General features: G+C 48.3%; 1 protein-coding gene across 3 annotated transcripts in view; it reads left to right on the top strand.

Annotated features, from left to right (window-relative positions):
- ARHGEF37 (Rho guanine nucleotide exchange factor 37) overlaps nucleotides 1–7,961 on the top strand; it is a 75,116-nt gene extending 67,155 nt beyond the window's left edge. For all 3 annotated transcript variants that reach the window (XM_024738278.1, XM_024738279.1, XM_024738280.1), the window contains 3 exons: nucleotides 2,672–2,867; nucleotides 4,431–4,588; nucleotides 7,302–7,961. In XM_024738278.1, the coding sequence (XP_024594046.1) occupies nucleotides 2,672–2,867; nucleotides 4,431–4,588; nucleotides 7,302–7,511 (564 nt within the window). In that variant the 3' untranslated portion in view covers nucleotides 7,512–7,961. The remainder of the gene's footprint in view (nucleotides 1–2,671; nucleotides 2,868–4,430; nucleotides 4,589–7,301) is intronic.
- The last annotated feature ends 8,167 nt before the right edge of the window (nucleotides 7,962–16,128 follow it).

Below are 16,128 nucleotides of genomic sequence, written 5' to 3'. Positions count from 1 at the left end.
CACACACACACACACACACACACACACTCTTCATGACCAGTAAGCATAAGAGCACGCGCACACACACACACATACACACACACACACACACACACACATGCTGTTCATGGCCAGTAAGCATAAGAGCAGGTCAGGAAGAGGAAAACGCAAACATTTTACTCTTAGGTGAAATTAGACATCATAATGGCTAAGTGGCACTTACAGCCTGAAACTTGGAACTTCAAATTTTTCTCAAAATTTACCATTTCCTCTCCACCTTCTCATGGAACCTGCTTCAAATACCAGCGTTCAGGATGAATAAAAAATTTGAATAAGAAGTCATTTAAAATTTCTTTTTGCTGTGGAATTTTTAATTGCAAAGGACAGTATCTCAGCTGCATTGTGGTTTACAAAACTTTGGCCAGCCAAAGTCTTTTTTTTTTTTTTTTTGGTAAAGCATTTTTCTCTAAAATATAACAAAAGGGTTTCTTGCAGTCCACTTGAAGAATTCTTCAAGAATATATAAAATATTGTGTAGTTACTTTTAGTATATTTGAAAAGTAACTGAAGTAGCTGAAGGGAGCACGGGCTCCCAGAGCATCATGAAACCTGGTTTGAGAAAACAAACCGTATTTAGTCACATGTGAGATGTGAAGTGAAGGGTCAGGAGACAGCTCCAAGATTCCCCAGAAGGGAGAAGGGGCCCCAGAGACACAGGGGGCCAGTAAAGGAGCCCAGCAGAGCTGGACAGATACAGGTGGCCTTTGCACCTGGCCAGAGCACAGAGGACATCAAAGACCATCAGGGGTGTATGTGCACTTCAAGTGGGGCTGGCTCCTCCTGGGGCCACAGCTATCCCCGCTTCCTCTCCCACCCTGAGATGCCCCAGCAGAGGACTCATCAGGGCTGCCGCATGGGCTCTGCAGCTTGGGGAGAGGAAGGGTGCAGAAAATCAAGAAGAGAGCAGCCACTCAGATGAGTCATGGAAACTTCTATCTTTTTCTACTTAAGACAAAATAACATTTTTCTTATTGGAAAAGCAATCCATGCTGATGGCAGAAAAAAAAAAAAGAAGATATAGAAAAAATAAACAAATGGGAACATCATAGTCCTGGTGTGTTGGTAGGGAGAGAGGAGAGCCCCCCCAGCCCCGCCCTCCCCACCTTCTCTCACCCACCCCTGCAACATGCACACACCCTCCTATAAATTCTTGACTTATTTGGCTACACGTACAGAACCCAGAGGAGTGAGGTGGCCACCCAGGACAGGAGAGTCCCAGTGAGATCTTTACAGGCCTCCCCGGTCCCTCCAGGGAGCACTGCTGTTCTCTGCACAGGTAGGGGCAGAGACTTGAGAAAGAAGGCAAACGTTTGCTACTCCATACTCCTGTTAACACCACCATTCTGAAAAAGAGCTACCCTGTCTCTACACTTCCATTTGAGGGCCTGTTTAGAAACCTGGAGTTCTCCTGGTTCTTGATCCTGATTCAGGAACCTATTGGAGGTAGGAGTAATGGCAGAGTCCATGCCCAAATGTCCCTGAAGGACACCTCTGCCTACCTGCCTACACCCAGCACCTCTCCACCTGGAAATAATCATATAGACTATGATGAATCTATATCTATCCATATATATCTAGCGAGAGAGAATATATAATAAATCTATATCCAACATTTAAAATTTCTTCTTTGTTTTACAAAAAGGGGACAATCACCTGAGTCCCTTCTTGTTGATGCTTTTGCTGGAAGCAGTGAATGAAAAAACAAAGGCAGTGCCAGGAGATTTTTGGATGCTCTGAAAATGCACTGAATCATTCTCTTCAACTAGATGGCAATTTCCATCAGGGAAAAACTGTTTCTACTATGCCATCCACAAGGCTTACCATGCCTTGTACATGGTAGGGGGCTCAATAAATACTTGTGGACTCAAAACGCATGGAATAAAAAACCACATTCTCTTTGTTCACACGTGTGTCTACATGTGCTGGCCCTGTGCTGGCTGTTTTAAGATGTCAGGCGAGGGGCTTCCCTGGTGGCGCAATGGTTGAGAGTCTGCCTGCCGATGCAGGAGACACGGGTTCGTGCCCCGGTCCGGGAAGATCCCACATGCCGCGGAGCAACTGGGCCCGTGGGCCATGGCCGCTAAGCCTGCGCGTCCGGAGCCTGTGCTCCGCAACGGGAGAGGCCACAGCAGTGAGAGGCCCGCGTACCGCAAAATAAAAAAAAAGAAAAAAAAAAAAAAAAGATGTCAGGCGAGTAAGGCCTGGTGCCCACATGAAGCTCATAGTTTTGCTCATTGGGGTTAAAAGACATGTGTAAGGCATTTTCCTGTGGGACAGCTTAGCTTGATGCTATGGGCAGAATTGAGGCCCCAGTCCTAGAGTTCTGTAATGGAGAGACTCAGAAACTGCCTTAGGAGTTTAGAAAACCCAAGAAGTTTAGACCAGAGAAGGATTTTAGAAGTTAAGTTAGAAGTTTGTTCTGAAATGCCTTTGGATACTAAGAGCATGTGTTTCTCATCTGATCCAGCCATCTGTTAGTGAGGAGACGGTTGCCCCGACTGGGATGGACCAATGGGCAGCAGAGGTGGGCTTGGCCCAGGACTCCTAGCTGTCAGCACGTGGGCCAACATTGGCGCCAGCTCTAACACTCCAGCTCCAACACCTGTGCCTGTCTCTGTCCTTTCTCTCCCAGCCACTCCTTCCAGGGGCTGAACACCAGGTGCAGGCTCTCCTGAGCAGGTATGGCCCAGGAAAGCTGTACCAGGTGACAAGCAACATCAGCGGGTCTGGGACTCTGGACCTGACTTTGCCTCGGGGCCACGTCGTAGCCCTCCTTCAAGACAAGGACACCAAAGGCAACAGCAGCCGATGGCTGGTGGACACTGGAGGTATGTGGGACTTCATGGGCACTTCCCCGCCCTTTGGGAAAACTGTCCAACAGGAGCCAGTGGGGAGACATAGGCACTCTTGTGGGCAGGGGTCCAAATCCAGGATGGGAATGAACACAGGTGAACACGGAGGGCATGGGGTACAGCCGGCTTATTGTGGTGCATGATATGCCAAAAAGAGAAATTCACTCTTACATTGCAATATCCATTATCTAGCACCTACTGTGTGCTGGGTACTGTGTAGGGAAGACAAAGATCTGCCTTGGGGACCTCACAGATCATTTGTGTAGACAGAGTTGTGTGGAGAGAACTCAGCATCACTTTGAAGGAATGGAGAAGGGATGGAGATACGCAGAGAAGTGACGTTTAGATCCTGACTGTGTGGACAGAAGTCTGACATCCAGAACAAGGGAGGTGTTATCCTGTTCCCTCTGCGCTGGTCATGACCCTGGTGTGCTGCTCAGATGTAGGGGCCCCAGGAGGGAGCAGGGCAGGAGGCAAGGGGCACCATGAACCCAGGAGGAGAAGGTCCACCAGAGTGTCTTCCACAGAGGGGCATGTGACCCACAAGATGAGGGTTACACAGGATTATTGGGAGGGGATCTGGCGACAGTTTTTCCCCCTTCAGACATTTTATTTTAATTCAGTATTTTAATGTGTATTAGAAAAAATATAGTACAGAAACCCATGATTTTATTCATTATTATATAGTACAACACTAAGTTTTAAAAAGTGAGTTTATTAAAGAAAATTAAGATGGTACAAATCTGGCAAGAATCATGAAAGGGTAAAATCCTAACTCAAGTTGAAAAACAGCTGAATGGGGATTAAAACAAGGTCCTTGGGGTCCAGAGGACCGGGTTTGGGCCCCAACTCTGCACTGTACTCACTGTGTGGTCCCGGAGGGGTTATGGAGCCTCTCTGAGCTCGGTTGGCTCAGCCATACAATGGAGGCAACAATACGGACCTCAAGAGCTGACGGAAAGACTAGGTGATCAGATGCTGGTTCTGGCACCAAGCAAGCTCTCAGGTGATGGCCATTCACAGTGACAACGACCAGAGCACCACTGGAGTAGCTGTTACACGAGAAAGAATTGGGGGCACTTGGAGAAGAGAAAGGCAATTTCTGCCTCCTGGGAAAGGCAGTCCTGCGGTGAGGAAGTGGCCTTGCTTGGAAAGGAGACCAGTGGTGCCAGCACCAGGAAAATAGTTTTCATACCAGTCCGAGGAAGAACTTTTTTTTTTTCTTCCGAGGAAGAACTTTTTTTTTTCCAAGGAAGAACTTTTTATCTCTGCCAGAGCTGTTCCAAATGGAGTGGGCTGCCTCTGTGGGGAATGAGCTCGCTGTCACTGGGATGAACAAGCAGAAGCTAGAAAGAGTGCGTGCAGGGTGCGGGGTGGGGGGCAGTTTGTGAGCTTCCGAGATAACCTTTTGAGGTCCATTTTAGTGTGAAGAAGCTGTATTGGAGATATTCACATCTGTGAATGGTGGTGACTTCCTCTACCTCTGAAAGGGACGGGCAGTGTGATCCACAGCCAGATAACGTTCTGTGTGTCCTGCAGGACATCGAGGGTACGTGCCAGCTGGGAAATTGGAGCTGTACCATATGGTCCCCCGTGAGGAGGAGCTCAGAGGGCAGGCGAGGCCTCACAGGGACTCCCAACGTCAGACACCAGAGCCCACCTTGGCCTCTGTCCCTTCTGTCCCAGCAGTGACCCAGGTGAGCCTGGAAGAGGGCGGGTGGGTTCACATCCCCATGGCCATCTGGAGTGGGGCTTTGATTTTCCTCCTGTCCAGAGGGACTACCACCCTGTGAGGCCAGGGCCTCGGTCAGTGGCCACACCAGTGTCCTGGCCAGGGTGGGACCTGGAGAAAGGAGCCTCTCGTCCTTGCCACATCAAGAGCAGGGAGTTAGTCCCTCGCTCCCCATTAGCAGAGCACGTGGGATTATTTCGTTCATTCGTTTGTTCATGCATTTGTTCATTTATTCAGTATTCACCAGGCACTGTGCTAGATAAGAGATGCAGTGATGAGCAGAAGTCAACCTTGGCCCTTGCCTTCCTCAAATTTATAATCTGGGAGGTGGGGAAAACAGCGATTAATAAAATAATCATATAAATAATCACAGTTCTATTAGTGCTAAGTGCCAGAGCCTTAGGTGTGGGAGAGGTTCAGGGAAGGTCTTTCTGAGAAGAATCATGCTTTTGCTCAGATTTGAAGGGTGGTTAGGAAGTAATTGGATAAAGGGTTGTGGATGGGAAGTGCTTCCCAGAAAGCATGCCCAGCGAATGCAAAGGCCCAGCGCCGGGGAGGACAGGGTGAGTGAGGAACTGAGTGGAGCCAGTGGGGCTGGGACGGTGAGAGCGGTGAGCTGGAGAGGTGGGTGGGGCTAGCCAGCCGGGCCTGTGGCCTTGGTGAGGGTGTTGGCTTTCCCTTAAAACCCATGGGAGGAGGGCTTCCCTGGTGGCGCAGTGGTTGAGAGTCCGCCTGCCGATGCAGGGGACATGGGTTCGTGCCCACATGCCGCGGAGCGGCTAGGCCCGTGAGCCATGGCCGCTGAACCTGCGCTCCGGAGCCTGTGCTCCGCAACGGGAGAGGCCACAACAGTGAGAAGCCCGCGTACCGGAAAAAAAAAAAAAAAAGCCATGGGAAACTTGTACATGCATGTTCGTTGCAGCATTATTCATAACAGCCCCAAAGTGGAAACAACCCATGTCCATCAACTGATGAAGGAATAAACAAAATGTGGCACATCCACACAAATATTATTCAGCCGTAAGAAAGAATGAAGTGCTGACACATGCTACCACATGTAGCTTGGTAGAGAAGGCCATGTAATGTATGATTCTCTATACGAAATGTCCTGGATAGACAATTGCATAGAGACAGAAAGTAGATCAGTGGTTGGCAGAGGCTGGGGGCAGGGGGAATGGGAAGTGACTGCTAAGTGGTCTAGGGTCTCTTTTTGAGATGATGAAGATGTTCTGGAGTTAGATAATGGTGATGGTGGCATAACCTTGCGAACATGTTAAAAACTACTTTATTGTACACTTTGAAAGGGTGAATGTATGCATGTGAATTATATCTCAAAACAAAAAGTGTTGGGAAGGCTTTTCGGGGCAGAAGCTTAGTGGGGTCGCTGTGAGGGCTGATTGAGGTAGTTAGCTGGCTGGCAAATGTGAGCCTCAGTAAATGGAGGCTGCACTCACAGTTATAAAGGAGGAGCTTCACAGGTGATGGATGAACAACAGAAAGGACCCAGGCTGAGAGGTGGGAGCCCAGAGGCTTGCAGTGAATAGCCAGCGGATGCCGCAGGCCAGGGTGGCTGAGGGAGCCTGGAGTGGGCTGCAGGAGGGCTGCATAGAAGCCTGCGGAAGCTGTGATGTACAGCTGTGACACATGCTGGGAAGGCTCTCAGGCCAGTGCCGGGAGCCTTAGCTAGAAGTGGTACACCAGGGCTGCCTCCTGTTGGACATACCCACCCATCAGCAAAGAACCCACAGGGATCCCACCAGAGAGCCTCGCCATCCAACTCAATCCCAGTGGCCGCCAGTGTGGGTAGTGTCCCGGAACACCCGCCCAGGGGCTCATGTGGTGAGCTCAGCTGTCCATCTGCCCAGACACAGCAGCCGCTTCCTCTTTGGTCGTGGGGCTGCTCAGTGGGACTCACGTGGGGTCATCCCAGTTCCCCCTTGCCCCTGATTGTTCCTGAGCCTTGGCACACAGTAATAAAAGTCATGGTAAAAATAGCGAAAGTAGCCTGCATTTGTTGAGCCCTTACTATGTACCAGGCACAGGCATCCATTCATTAAATTCCCACAATTACCTGGAGGGAAGGATATCATTACTTCCATTTCACAGATGATGAGAATGAGGCCCAGGGAGGTGAAATATCAGCCTAACAAATGCCCTCTCCTCCAATTTTTTTTTTTTTTTTTTGCCTTTCAACAAAGTCACCTAACCTCCTTCCTGTCTCTGCTCCAAGCTGGGAAACTGGCCTGGGCAGATGACACCCTTCGATCTGAGGAGGGTTGTGGGGAAGGGATGCTGCATCCCCTGCTCGGTGAGATGGCAGCAGTGGACTGAGAGCACCCCTTCTGAGGTCAGACAGGCCAGCTTCACTCCTCTGTGATTTTGAATAAGTTCCTTGACTTCTCTGAGTCTCAATTTCCTTATCTGAAAAATGGGGCAAACAGAATTATAGAATTGTGAAAATCAAAACCAGGCAAAGAGCCTGCCACATAGTAGCTATTAGCAGTGGGAGTAGTGGAAGTAGCTGATGGCTTTGGACAAAGGATGTATTTGGGAGGCAATGACTGCTCAGCGATGGGGACTGAGTCGGGTGGGAGGGAAGAGGATAAACAGCTTCTCTAGGTCAGGTTTGTCTGTCCTCCCACCCTGACCATTTCTGTGTCACTCCCCATGTGTTTCAGGTGGTGGCAGTGTACCCCTTTGTGGCCAGAAGCAGCCATGAAGTGAGTCTGCAGGCAGGCCAGCAGGTGACTGTCCTGGAGGCCCAGGACAAGAAGGGGAACCCAGAATGGAGCCTTGTGGAAGTGAACGGACAGAGGGGCTATGTGCCTTCCAGCTTCCTGGCCAGGGCCCCAGGTCCAGCTCTGTGGGGCTGGAGTCTGCCCTCTTAGGGTGCCCTCCTTGGAGCCCATGTTCCAAGAGGCTTAGAGGCTGTGACCCTGGGAGTTAGAAGCAAAGAGAAGGTGGGGGTGGATTGGGAAATCAGGCCAGGGTGGGGTGAAGGGCACCCAAAAGGCAGCCAGAAGAGGTAGGTGGGCCTTGCAGAGTGCCTGGCGTGGGTGAACATGAAAGGCTCCAACCAGGACGGCTCATTATGTCTGCATGAAGAGGGCGTTCCAACCTGAGTCACAACACCTGGGATGGCAGGTCACAGCTGATTGGCCAGGACTTGCTTATGGCCAATCTTACCTGTGCCCCGTCTGGTTCTGCCCATGGGAGTGGGTCACCCAGATGAGCTTTACCTGTGCGCTGTGTGGTTGCATGGAGGCACACTGGAGAGTCCAGAACCGCCTGACCTGGCAGTTCACTTCCTTACTGTGGTATAAAGAGATACAACAGCCGACCAGTCAGCTTTTATTTTTCCACGCTGGGAGCTGAGTTGTCTTGGGCAATGAACCCCTGGGAGCCCTCTCTAGCAGGGGAATGAGGGCTTGTCAGGGCAGTGGAGAGGTTCCCAGGAGACTTTTGGCTGGGCCAGGGAGTAGGTGTGAGCAAGTCACGATTCTGGGATGTGTTAAGGCAAATGCAGAGGCTGCTCCAGGGAAGAGGGGATTTTTGAGGGTGTGTTAGGTGGGGTGTGTGAGGCTGTTAGCAGCAGTTGTACACTGCTGCTGTGTTCTCTGGATTAGGAGACAGAGGGGTATGCAAGTCATAGAGGAAACTATGTTAAGCAGGTAACTAAAGGCCTGATGGGTGGGTAATGACTTGGTTTCCTGTTTCTGGAAGAAGGGGAGCCAGTGGAACCCCCAGTGGTTTCAGGAGGCTGCTGAGGGCTTGGAGGCAACAGTGGAGGTGATGTCAGTTGGCTGTGGCCCCTCAGACATAGGACACAACCTCAGTTTTCCCATCTATAAAGACCTAACTCATAGGCTTGTGGTGAGAATGGCATGATGCTAAGGATGTGGAAGCTCCTTGCAAGTCATGAAGTGTGATATAAATGTAAATTGCAGGATGTCTAGGAAGTGGTCTCAGGATGGCCCCAGCCATCGGCTGGCCGCTCGCCATGCCCATGGCCATGATGGGCATTATTAATCACTGTGGCATCCTTTCCCATAAACCCAGGATCCCTCCCAACGCTGCAATCTAGGTAACCAAACTCTTGAACTTGGTGAGATCAAACTTACTGTCATCCCTTTCTAGAACTTAGAAATTGAAGCCCCTCAAAACAGTTCCTGTTCAAGGAAGACTGACCGCTGGGGTGAATTTGGGTGCAGCCGCTATTGGATCATCATCTCTAGGTTGTAACTTGGGGCTCACATAAATTGCAAGATTCACAGGAGAGGGAAAAGGTGATCCATTGTAACTTTTAAAACAAATTACAGATAGTTTAAAAATATATTACAGAGAAGGCAGAGTCAAGATGGTGTACTAGGAGGACGCGGAATTCACGTCTCCTCACAACTAGGGCACCTACCGGGCACCAGTGGGCGACCACAGACATCTAAGGGGATGGGAGGAGCCTACAGTGACCGGGTAGGACGTGGGGCGTGGGGGGAGTGAAGGGGGAGGAGGAGTGGAGGCTGGAGGGGACTGGCGCCCCTGAGGGGCGGCTGGGGGAGGGGAAGGGATCCCATGCCCAAAGAGGGAAATTGGAGAACCATTGGGAGGGCAGAGGATCAAAAGGGAGCATGGCCAGGTTTCCCCTACCCACTTAGGCCCCCAGGAACCTGCTGAGATTCTGGGCCTGATCCTCTGCCCACCGAGGACCCCTCCAGCCACGTGGGTCCTGAGAGAGTGGGAGAGAGGAAAGGGGGAGAAAAAGGCTGAACCTCCAGGACCAGCACCCCTGAGGGGTGGCTGAGGGAGGGAAGGAGTTCCTACACCCAGTGGGACCCACTGATGGTTAGGGGTCCAGCGGTGACGGGGGAGACCCTGGGGGAGATGGTGGGGTAGGGGCGTGAAGGAACGGAAGGGAACGTGGTCAGTTGGAGCCCTATTGGGCTCCTGGGCCTAATCCTCCGCCCTTGGAGCCTCCCGCCTCCTGTGCAAAGCCCGAGCCCTGGCCCTACAACCCACCCAGGGCCCTACCTCTACACTCAGAGACCCCATCCAATGCTCTGGGCCTAAACCCCACCCACACACCCTCACTCAGGGCCCTACCCCCAAACTCCAGAACTCCACATTCCAGAGGCCCCCCTTTCCACGTGCTGCCTCTCCCCTCTGCGCAAGTCCTAAGCAGAGGCCCCGCCCCATGCTTGAACGTCGCCCCCCTACCTGCCTAGGTCCCACCCCACCCTAAATCCCGCCCCTGCCTAAGTTCCACCCCTGCCTAAACTCCGCCCCCATAGCCAAGGTGGTTTTTTTTCCCTCTTTTAGATTGGGGTTCTGTTTTACCTTGTTGATTCATTATTTTTCCTAATATATTTTTTATCTTTCTAATTTTATTTTGTTTTTTATTCTTTGATCTTGTACTGTGCCTTTTTTTCTTTCTTCTTTTTTTTTTACCGCACCATGAAGCTTGTGGGATCTTGGTTCCCAGGCCGGAGGTCGGGCCTGAGCTCCTGTGGTGGGAGCTCTGAGTCCAAACCGCTGGACTAACAGAGAACCTCAGACCCCAGGGAATATCAATTGGAGTGAGGCCTCCTGGAGGACCTCATCTCAGCACCAAGACCTAGCTCTATCCAACTGCCTGCAAACTCCAGGGCTGGACGTCTCAGGCCAAACAACCAGTAAGACAGGAACAGAGCACCACCCATCAAAAAAGAAAAAAAAAAATGAAACAACAAAAAAATATGTTTCAGATGAAGGAGGAAGGTAAAAACCTACAAGACCACATAAATGGAGATGAAATAGGCAACCTACCTGAAAACGAATTCAGAGTAATGATAATAAAGATGATCCAAAATCTCAGAAAAAGAATGCAGAAAATACAAGAAACATTTAACAAGGATCTAGGAGAACTAAAGAGCAAATAAACAGTGATGAACAACACAATTACTGAAATTAAAAATACTCTAGAAGGAATCAATTGCAGAATAACTGAAGCAAAAGAACGGATAAGTGAGCTGGAAGATAAAATGGTGGAAATAACTGCCAGGGAGCACAATAAAGAAAAAAGAATGGAAAGAATTGAGGACAGTCTCAGAGACCTCTGGGACCACATTAAATGCACCAACATTCGAATTACAGGGGTCCCAGAAGAAGAAGAGAAAAAAGAAAGGGTCTGAGAAAATATTTGAAGAGATTATAGTCGAAAACTTCCCTAACATGAGAAAGGAAATAGTCAATCAAGTCCAAGAAGCACAGAGCATCTCATACAGGATAAACCCAAAGAGAAACACGCCAAGACACATATTAATCAAACTATCAAAAATACAAAGAAAAATTATTAAAAGCAGCAAGAACAACAGCAAAGCAACGAATAACATACAAGGGAATCCCTATAATGTTAATGGCTGATTTTTCAGCAGAAACTCTGCAAGCCAGAAGGGAGTGGCGGGACATATTTAAAGTGATGAAAAGGAAAAACCTACAACCAAGATTACCCAGCAAGGATCTCATTCAGATTCGATGGAGAAATTAAAACCTTTACAGATAAGCAAAAATTTGCAGGATACAAAATTAATGCACAGAAATCTCTTGCATTCCTATACACTAATGATGAAAAATCTGAAAGCGAAATTAAGGAAACATTCCCATTTGCCATTGCAACAAAAAGAATAAAATACCTAGGAATAAACCTACCTAATGAGACAAAAGACCTGTATGTAGAAAACAATAAGAAACTGATGAAAGAAATTAAAGATCATACAAACAGACGGAGAGATATACCATGTTCTTGGATTGGAAGAATCAACATTGTGAAAATGACTATACTACCCAAAGCAATCTACAGATTCAGTGCAATCCCTATCAAACTACCAATGGCATTTTTCACAGAATTAGAACAAAAAATTTCGCAATTTGTATGGAAACACAAAAGACCTTGAATAGCCAAAACAATCTTGAGAAAGAAAAACGGAGCTGGAGGAGTCAGGCTCCCGTACTTCAGACTATATTACAAAGATACAGTAATCAAGACAGTATGGTACTGTGGTGCTGGGAAAACTGTACAGCTACATGTAAAAGAATGAAATTAGAACACTTCCTAACACCATACACAAAAATAAACTCAAAATGGGTTAAAGACCTAAGTGTAAGGTTAACACAACATTGTAAAGCAATTATAGTCCAGTAAATATCTTAAAAAAACAAAAACAGATATCTAAAAGGGAAATATATATATATATAAAACAATCATGACCATTAGCCAAGTAGCTACAAATAAAACATTTTTGGGAAAAAAAAATTTTTGGAACCAACCCACCTTAGAGTGTGTGTAAAAATATGTGGCAGTTTAGACTTAATTCCAGGAACATCTCTGTATTATAACTGTAGTGCCTAAAGCTGTTAGCTCTGGTATTTGGAGAGCCTTTAAAAGTCTATACATGTCTTTGTCAGTCTGTAACTTACCTCCTCTGGGCTTGTGAAAGTGTGAAGGCTGCATACATAATGCAAAACTCAGTCCCTTCAATCCCTCTCCCAGCAGCAAATTCACTCTCCAAGATGCTCATGACTCATTTTCCTTTCTCTTCCCTGCTCAGAGTTCTGATACAAACAAGAAGCACAGGGGAACAGATAATAAAATAGGAAATCCAACTGTGGTTCCATAATACTTATGAGAGACTACAGTGTGCTAGAAACCTAGCTCAGGGCTTCTCAACGTGGCTGCCCACTGCTTGCACTGGGGCAGCTTTAACTATGACTGAAGCCAGGATCCCACTCAGAGATGCTGATGTAATTGGTGTGGGGTGTGGCCCAGCCTCAGGAATTCAGAGAGCTCCTCAAGTATTTCTAGTGTGTGGCCAGGGTTGGGGACCTCTGCTCTAGACACACAGTGGTGGTCGAGATAGACCCGGGGTTGGAAATGGTCACAAGCTGTTAGCTAGGACGTGCCCCATCCAAACTTTGTACTTGCTCAGATGTTTCAAACAGGCAGCTTCGCAGCCAAAATAAATAAATAATTTTAAAAGTTATTTTTTTTAAAAAAAGGGACTTCCCTGATGGCACAGTGGTTAAGAATCTGCCTGCCAATGCAGGGGACACGGGTTCCAGCACTGGTCCGGGAAGATCCCACATGCCACGGAGCAACTAAGCCCATGTGCCACAACTACTGAAGCCCGCGCACCTAGAGCCTGTGCTCTGCAACAAGAGAAGCCACTGCAATGAGAAGCCCGCGCACTGCAACGAAGAGTAGCTCCCACTCGCCACAGCTAGAGAAAGCCTGCGCGCAGCAGCAAAGACCCAATGCAGTTGAAAATAATTTTTTAAAAAAGTTATAAAAATACAGCAGCTTGAGAGGAGGTTTGAAATAGGACAGCCTGTTCTGTCAGGTCCCAGAATGTATATTTATTAAGTGCCATTAAAAGGGACCTGAAGAGGGGCTTCCCTGGTGGTGCAGTGGTTGAGTCTGCCTGCCGATGCAGGGGACACGGGTTCGTGCCCCGGTCTGGGAAGATACCACATGCCGCGGAGCGGCTAGGCCCATGAGCCATGGCCACTGAGCCTGCGCGTCTGGAGCCTGTGCTCCGCAACGGGAGAGGAGAGGCCACAACAGTGAGAGGCCCGCGTACCACAAAAAAAAAAAAAAAAAAAAAAAAAAAAAGGACCTGAGCAAAACTGGATATTCTTGTAGGCATAAGGGAGAAAACTGAAATATTCTTGGAACCAAATCTATCTCATGAGGAAAAATAACAATGTATTCAGTAGCACATGGGTAATGGTTTCTCCTAGGGGATGAGATTAAAAGTCACTGAAGGGTGAGAAAATGCATAATTGAGAAGATGGAGAATGGCCTGAATTTTCTCCAGGGGACTCTGTGTAATGTGCCTTTCCCCTCCAAATACCTAGAACCATTGCCCTGTGACTTATGTATTTCAATGCTGGACTGTCACATATTAGACTTACAAAGGTATATGTCTGTGAATTGAACAAGACTTCCAGGAGGTGAAGACTGATTCACAAGGGTGACCTTTGCTCCCTGCAACAGAGTGAGACCTCTTTAATCTCTTGGGCTCCAACCTAGTTTTAGACATGAGGACAAGATTACAATATCAAAGGAAAGATGAGCGAATTCTTGGTTAATGTGGTGAGTCTAGCTTGGTGAATAACTGATGTCAACTACTGGGAATAAAGGACTTGAAGATGAAATGCCACTGAAATTTGTGTGACTCTAACCATTGGATGGTCAGATGCCCCAGTGTGACATTTGTTCACTAGATACTTGCCATATATAAAAATGGAACCTCCTTTATTCATGTGTTCATTTAGTGAGTGTCTACTGCACATCTTTGGTGCCTCCAGGATTTGGCCTTAGCTGCTGGGGATGCAGTGAGAAGTCAGAGAGACCGGAACCCTGCCCTCTCAAAGCCCACGGTTTGATGAGGGAGGCAGACAAGGCAACAGTTAAACACAGTGTTGATTGTTGGGATAGGGTGATAACAGGTGCCACCAGAGCCCAGGGGAGAGGCCAGCCCCTGACTCAGACTTGGTGGCTAAGGAGGGCTTCCTGGAAGAAGTGATATCCAAGCTGATGGGTAACAGGTTAGATGAAGGTGGGAGGGAGGGCACATGCAAAGGCCCAGAGTTAAGAGCAAGCACAGCTCATCAAGGAACTAAAATGCTATAGAGCTGGAACACAGGGTGTGCGTAAGGGTGGTGGGTACAGTGAGAGATGGCTTAGTGAGGTCTGCCTGGTAAGGAGCTTTGGGGTTTATTCTGAGGGCAGTGGTGGGGGACACTAAAGGGTTTCAAGCAGAGGAGTGACACGCCCAGAGTTGTGTTTTAGGATGCAAGTTCTGGTTTATCCTGGAATCTCCCTAAGCATCTGTCACATGCCTCAAGTAGTAGATGTTCAATACACGTTGCTCAGATAAACAGCCCAGATGGGATGGGAACACTGAAACCTACTTCCAAGGAATCTCCCACCCAGCTGTAAAAGACAGACAAGCACCTGGCACCACAAGGCAGGATGCCGTCAGCCCCAGAAGGGTGCTATTTACCAGGCTCATAGGTGTTCAGACAAGGAGGAGCTTTGGGGTCGCTGAGGTGGTCAGGGAGGCTTCCTGGAGGAAGTGGGGCAGGTGCTGGCTTTGTGGGATAAGTAGGGTTGGGGGAAGCAAAAGGGAAGGGGAAGCCTTCTCAGGCCCAGGGAGGCAGTGTAATGGTATGAGAAGTGCCCAGCACTTGACCTTAAAACCCCTGAGTTCAAGGCCCGCTTGGCCATAGGCAAGTAGCAAACTCACTTATTGTGGTTTCTGCATGTGGGGAAGTTTGGTGAGGGCCCCCAGCCTGCGTTGTCCTCCCTATTCAGCCCAAAAAATACTCACTGTAGAATTCTGTCTTTTCTCAAGGAGTTGCTGGCTTCCTCCACCAGGACCTACCTTCCAGCGTGGAAAAGTCATTTTAGGATCTGTTGTGGTAGGGCAGAGACTCAAATACCTGGACTGGTGGGTAAGGAAAGAACTGGATTCCACTCCTGGCAATATCCTGAGGAGCTGGGTTCCTTAACAATCCACTCACTTAACCTTGTTCTTCTGTTTTCTTATCAGTAATTTTTGAACTTATGTTTTCTGTTTTTCTCATCTGTAAAATGGGTACAATTCCTGTTCTGACAGGGTGAGTGAGAGGATTAAATGAAACACTTGTGAACGGTGGCGGATCACAACAGGAGCGTCACGGCTGTGCAGGGAGGGAATATGTGAACTCTGACCACTAGGTGGCAGCAGGGCTCTAGGAATCACCTGAGATTGGACTGGGAGGCGCCACCTCAGCAAATTGAAACGCCCAGGGTGCTGGGCAGGTGGTGCAAATGAGAGGAAGGGCCAGGTGAAAGACATTAGGGAGTGGCAGGGACTGTGGTGGACCAGAGCATACATATTCCATCTAAGGAGCTTGCAGCTTCTTGGCTTCAACCAGTGTTGCCACATCAGAATGAGGGCCCAGTGGTGCCAGAGATTCTGATTTTTCAAGAGAAGCCAGAAACCAGGGTTTTGTTTTGATTTTTGATGTGAAATCTGTGTGGAGATTGTGTGGGTCACAACAGGTCCCCCTTTTTGCATCTTCTGCCACAGAGTGAGGGTTGGCTGCCCTGGTAGAGAATCTCCTCTGAAGAATTGGCTTCACATCTGTTTTCTGTTAAATGCTGTCATGTGTCTCCACTTCACTCACTACTTCATTAGATGTTAATTATCCTTCCTTGGATCTCTGGGGAGAACTGTTTCGTTTTCTGCTATTGTTATTATTGTTGTCATCAAACATTTGTTCAATCGTGGGCCATATTTTCTGACCACCCATGAGGCTCTCCATAGTACCTATTTCACAAGGTTCTTTTGAGGAATAAATGAGATACTGATATAATATCACTTAGCCCAGCACCTGGCTCATTAGCACTCAATAAATATTATTATGGGGACTTTAGAAAAGATGGCATGACATTTGGAGGAAGGTTTGCAGGGCCTGCCTTTCTCT

The sequence above is a fragment of the Neophocaena asiaeorientalis genome, unplaced genomic scaffold, assembly GCF_003031525.2.
Source record: "Neophocaena asiaeorientalis asiaeorientalis breed wild unplaced genomic scaffold, Neophocaena_asiaeorientalis_V1.1 scaffold404, whole genome shotgun sequence".
Lineage (NCBI taxonomy): Eukaryota > Metazoa > Chordata > Mammalia > Artiodactyla > Phocoenidae > Neophocaena > Neophocaena asiaeorientalis.
The sequence above is the reverse complement of the archived record's forward strand: the minus strand, read 5'-3'. Positions and strand labels throughout refer to the sequence as shown.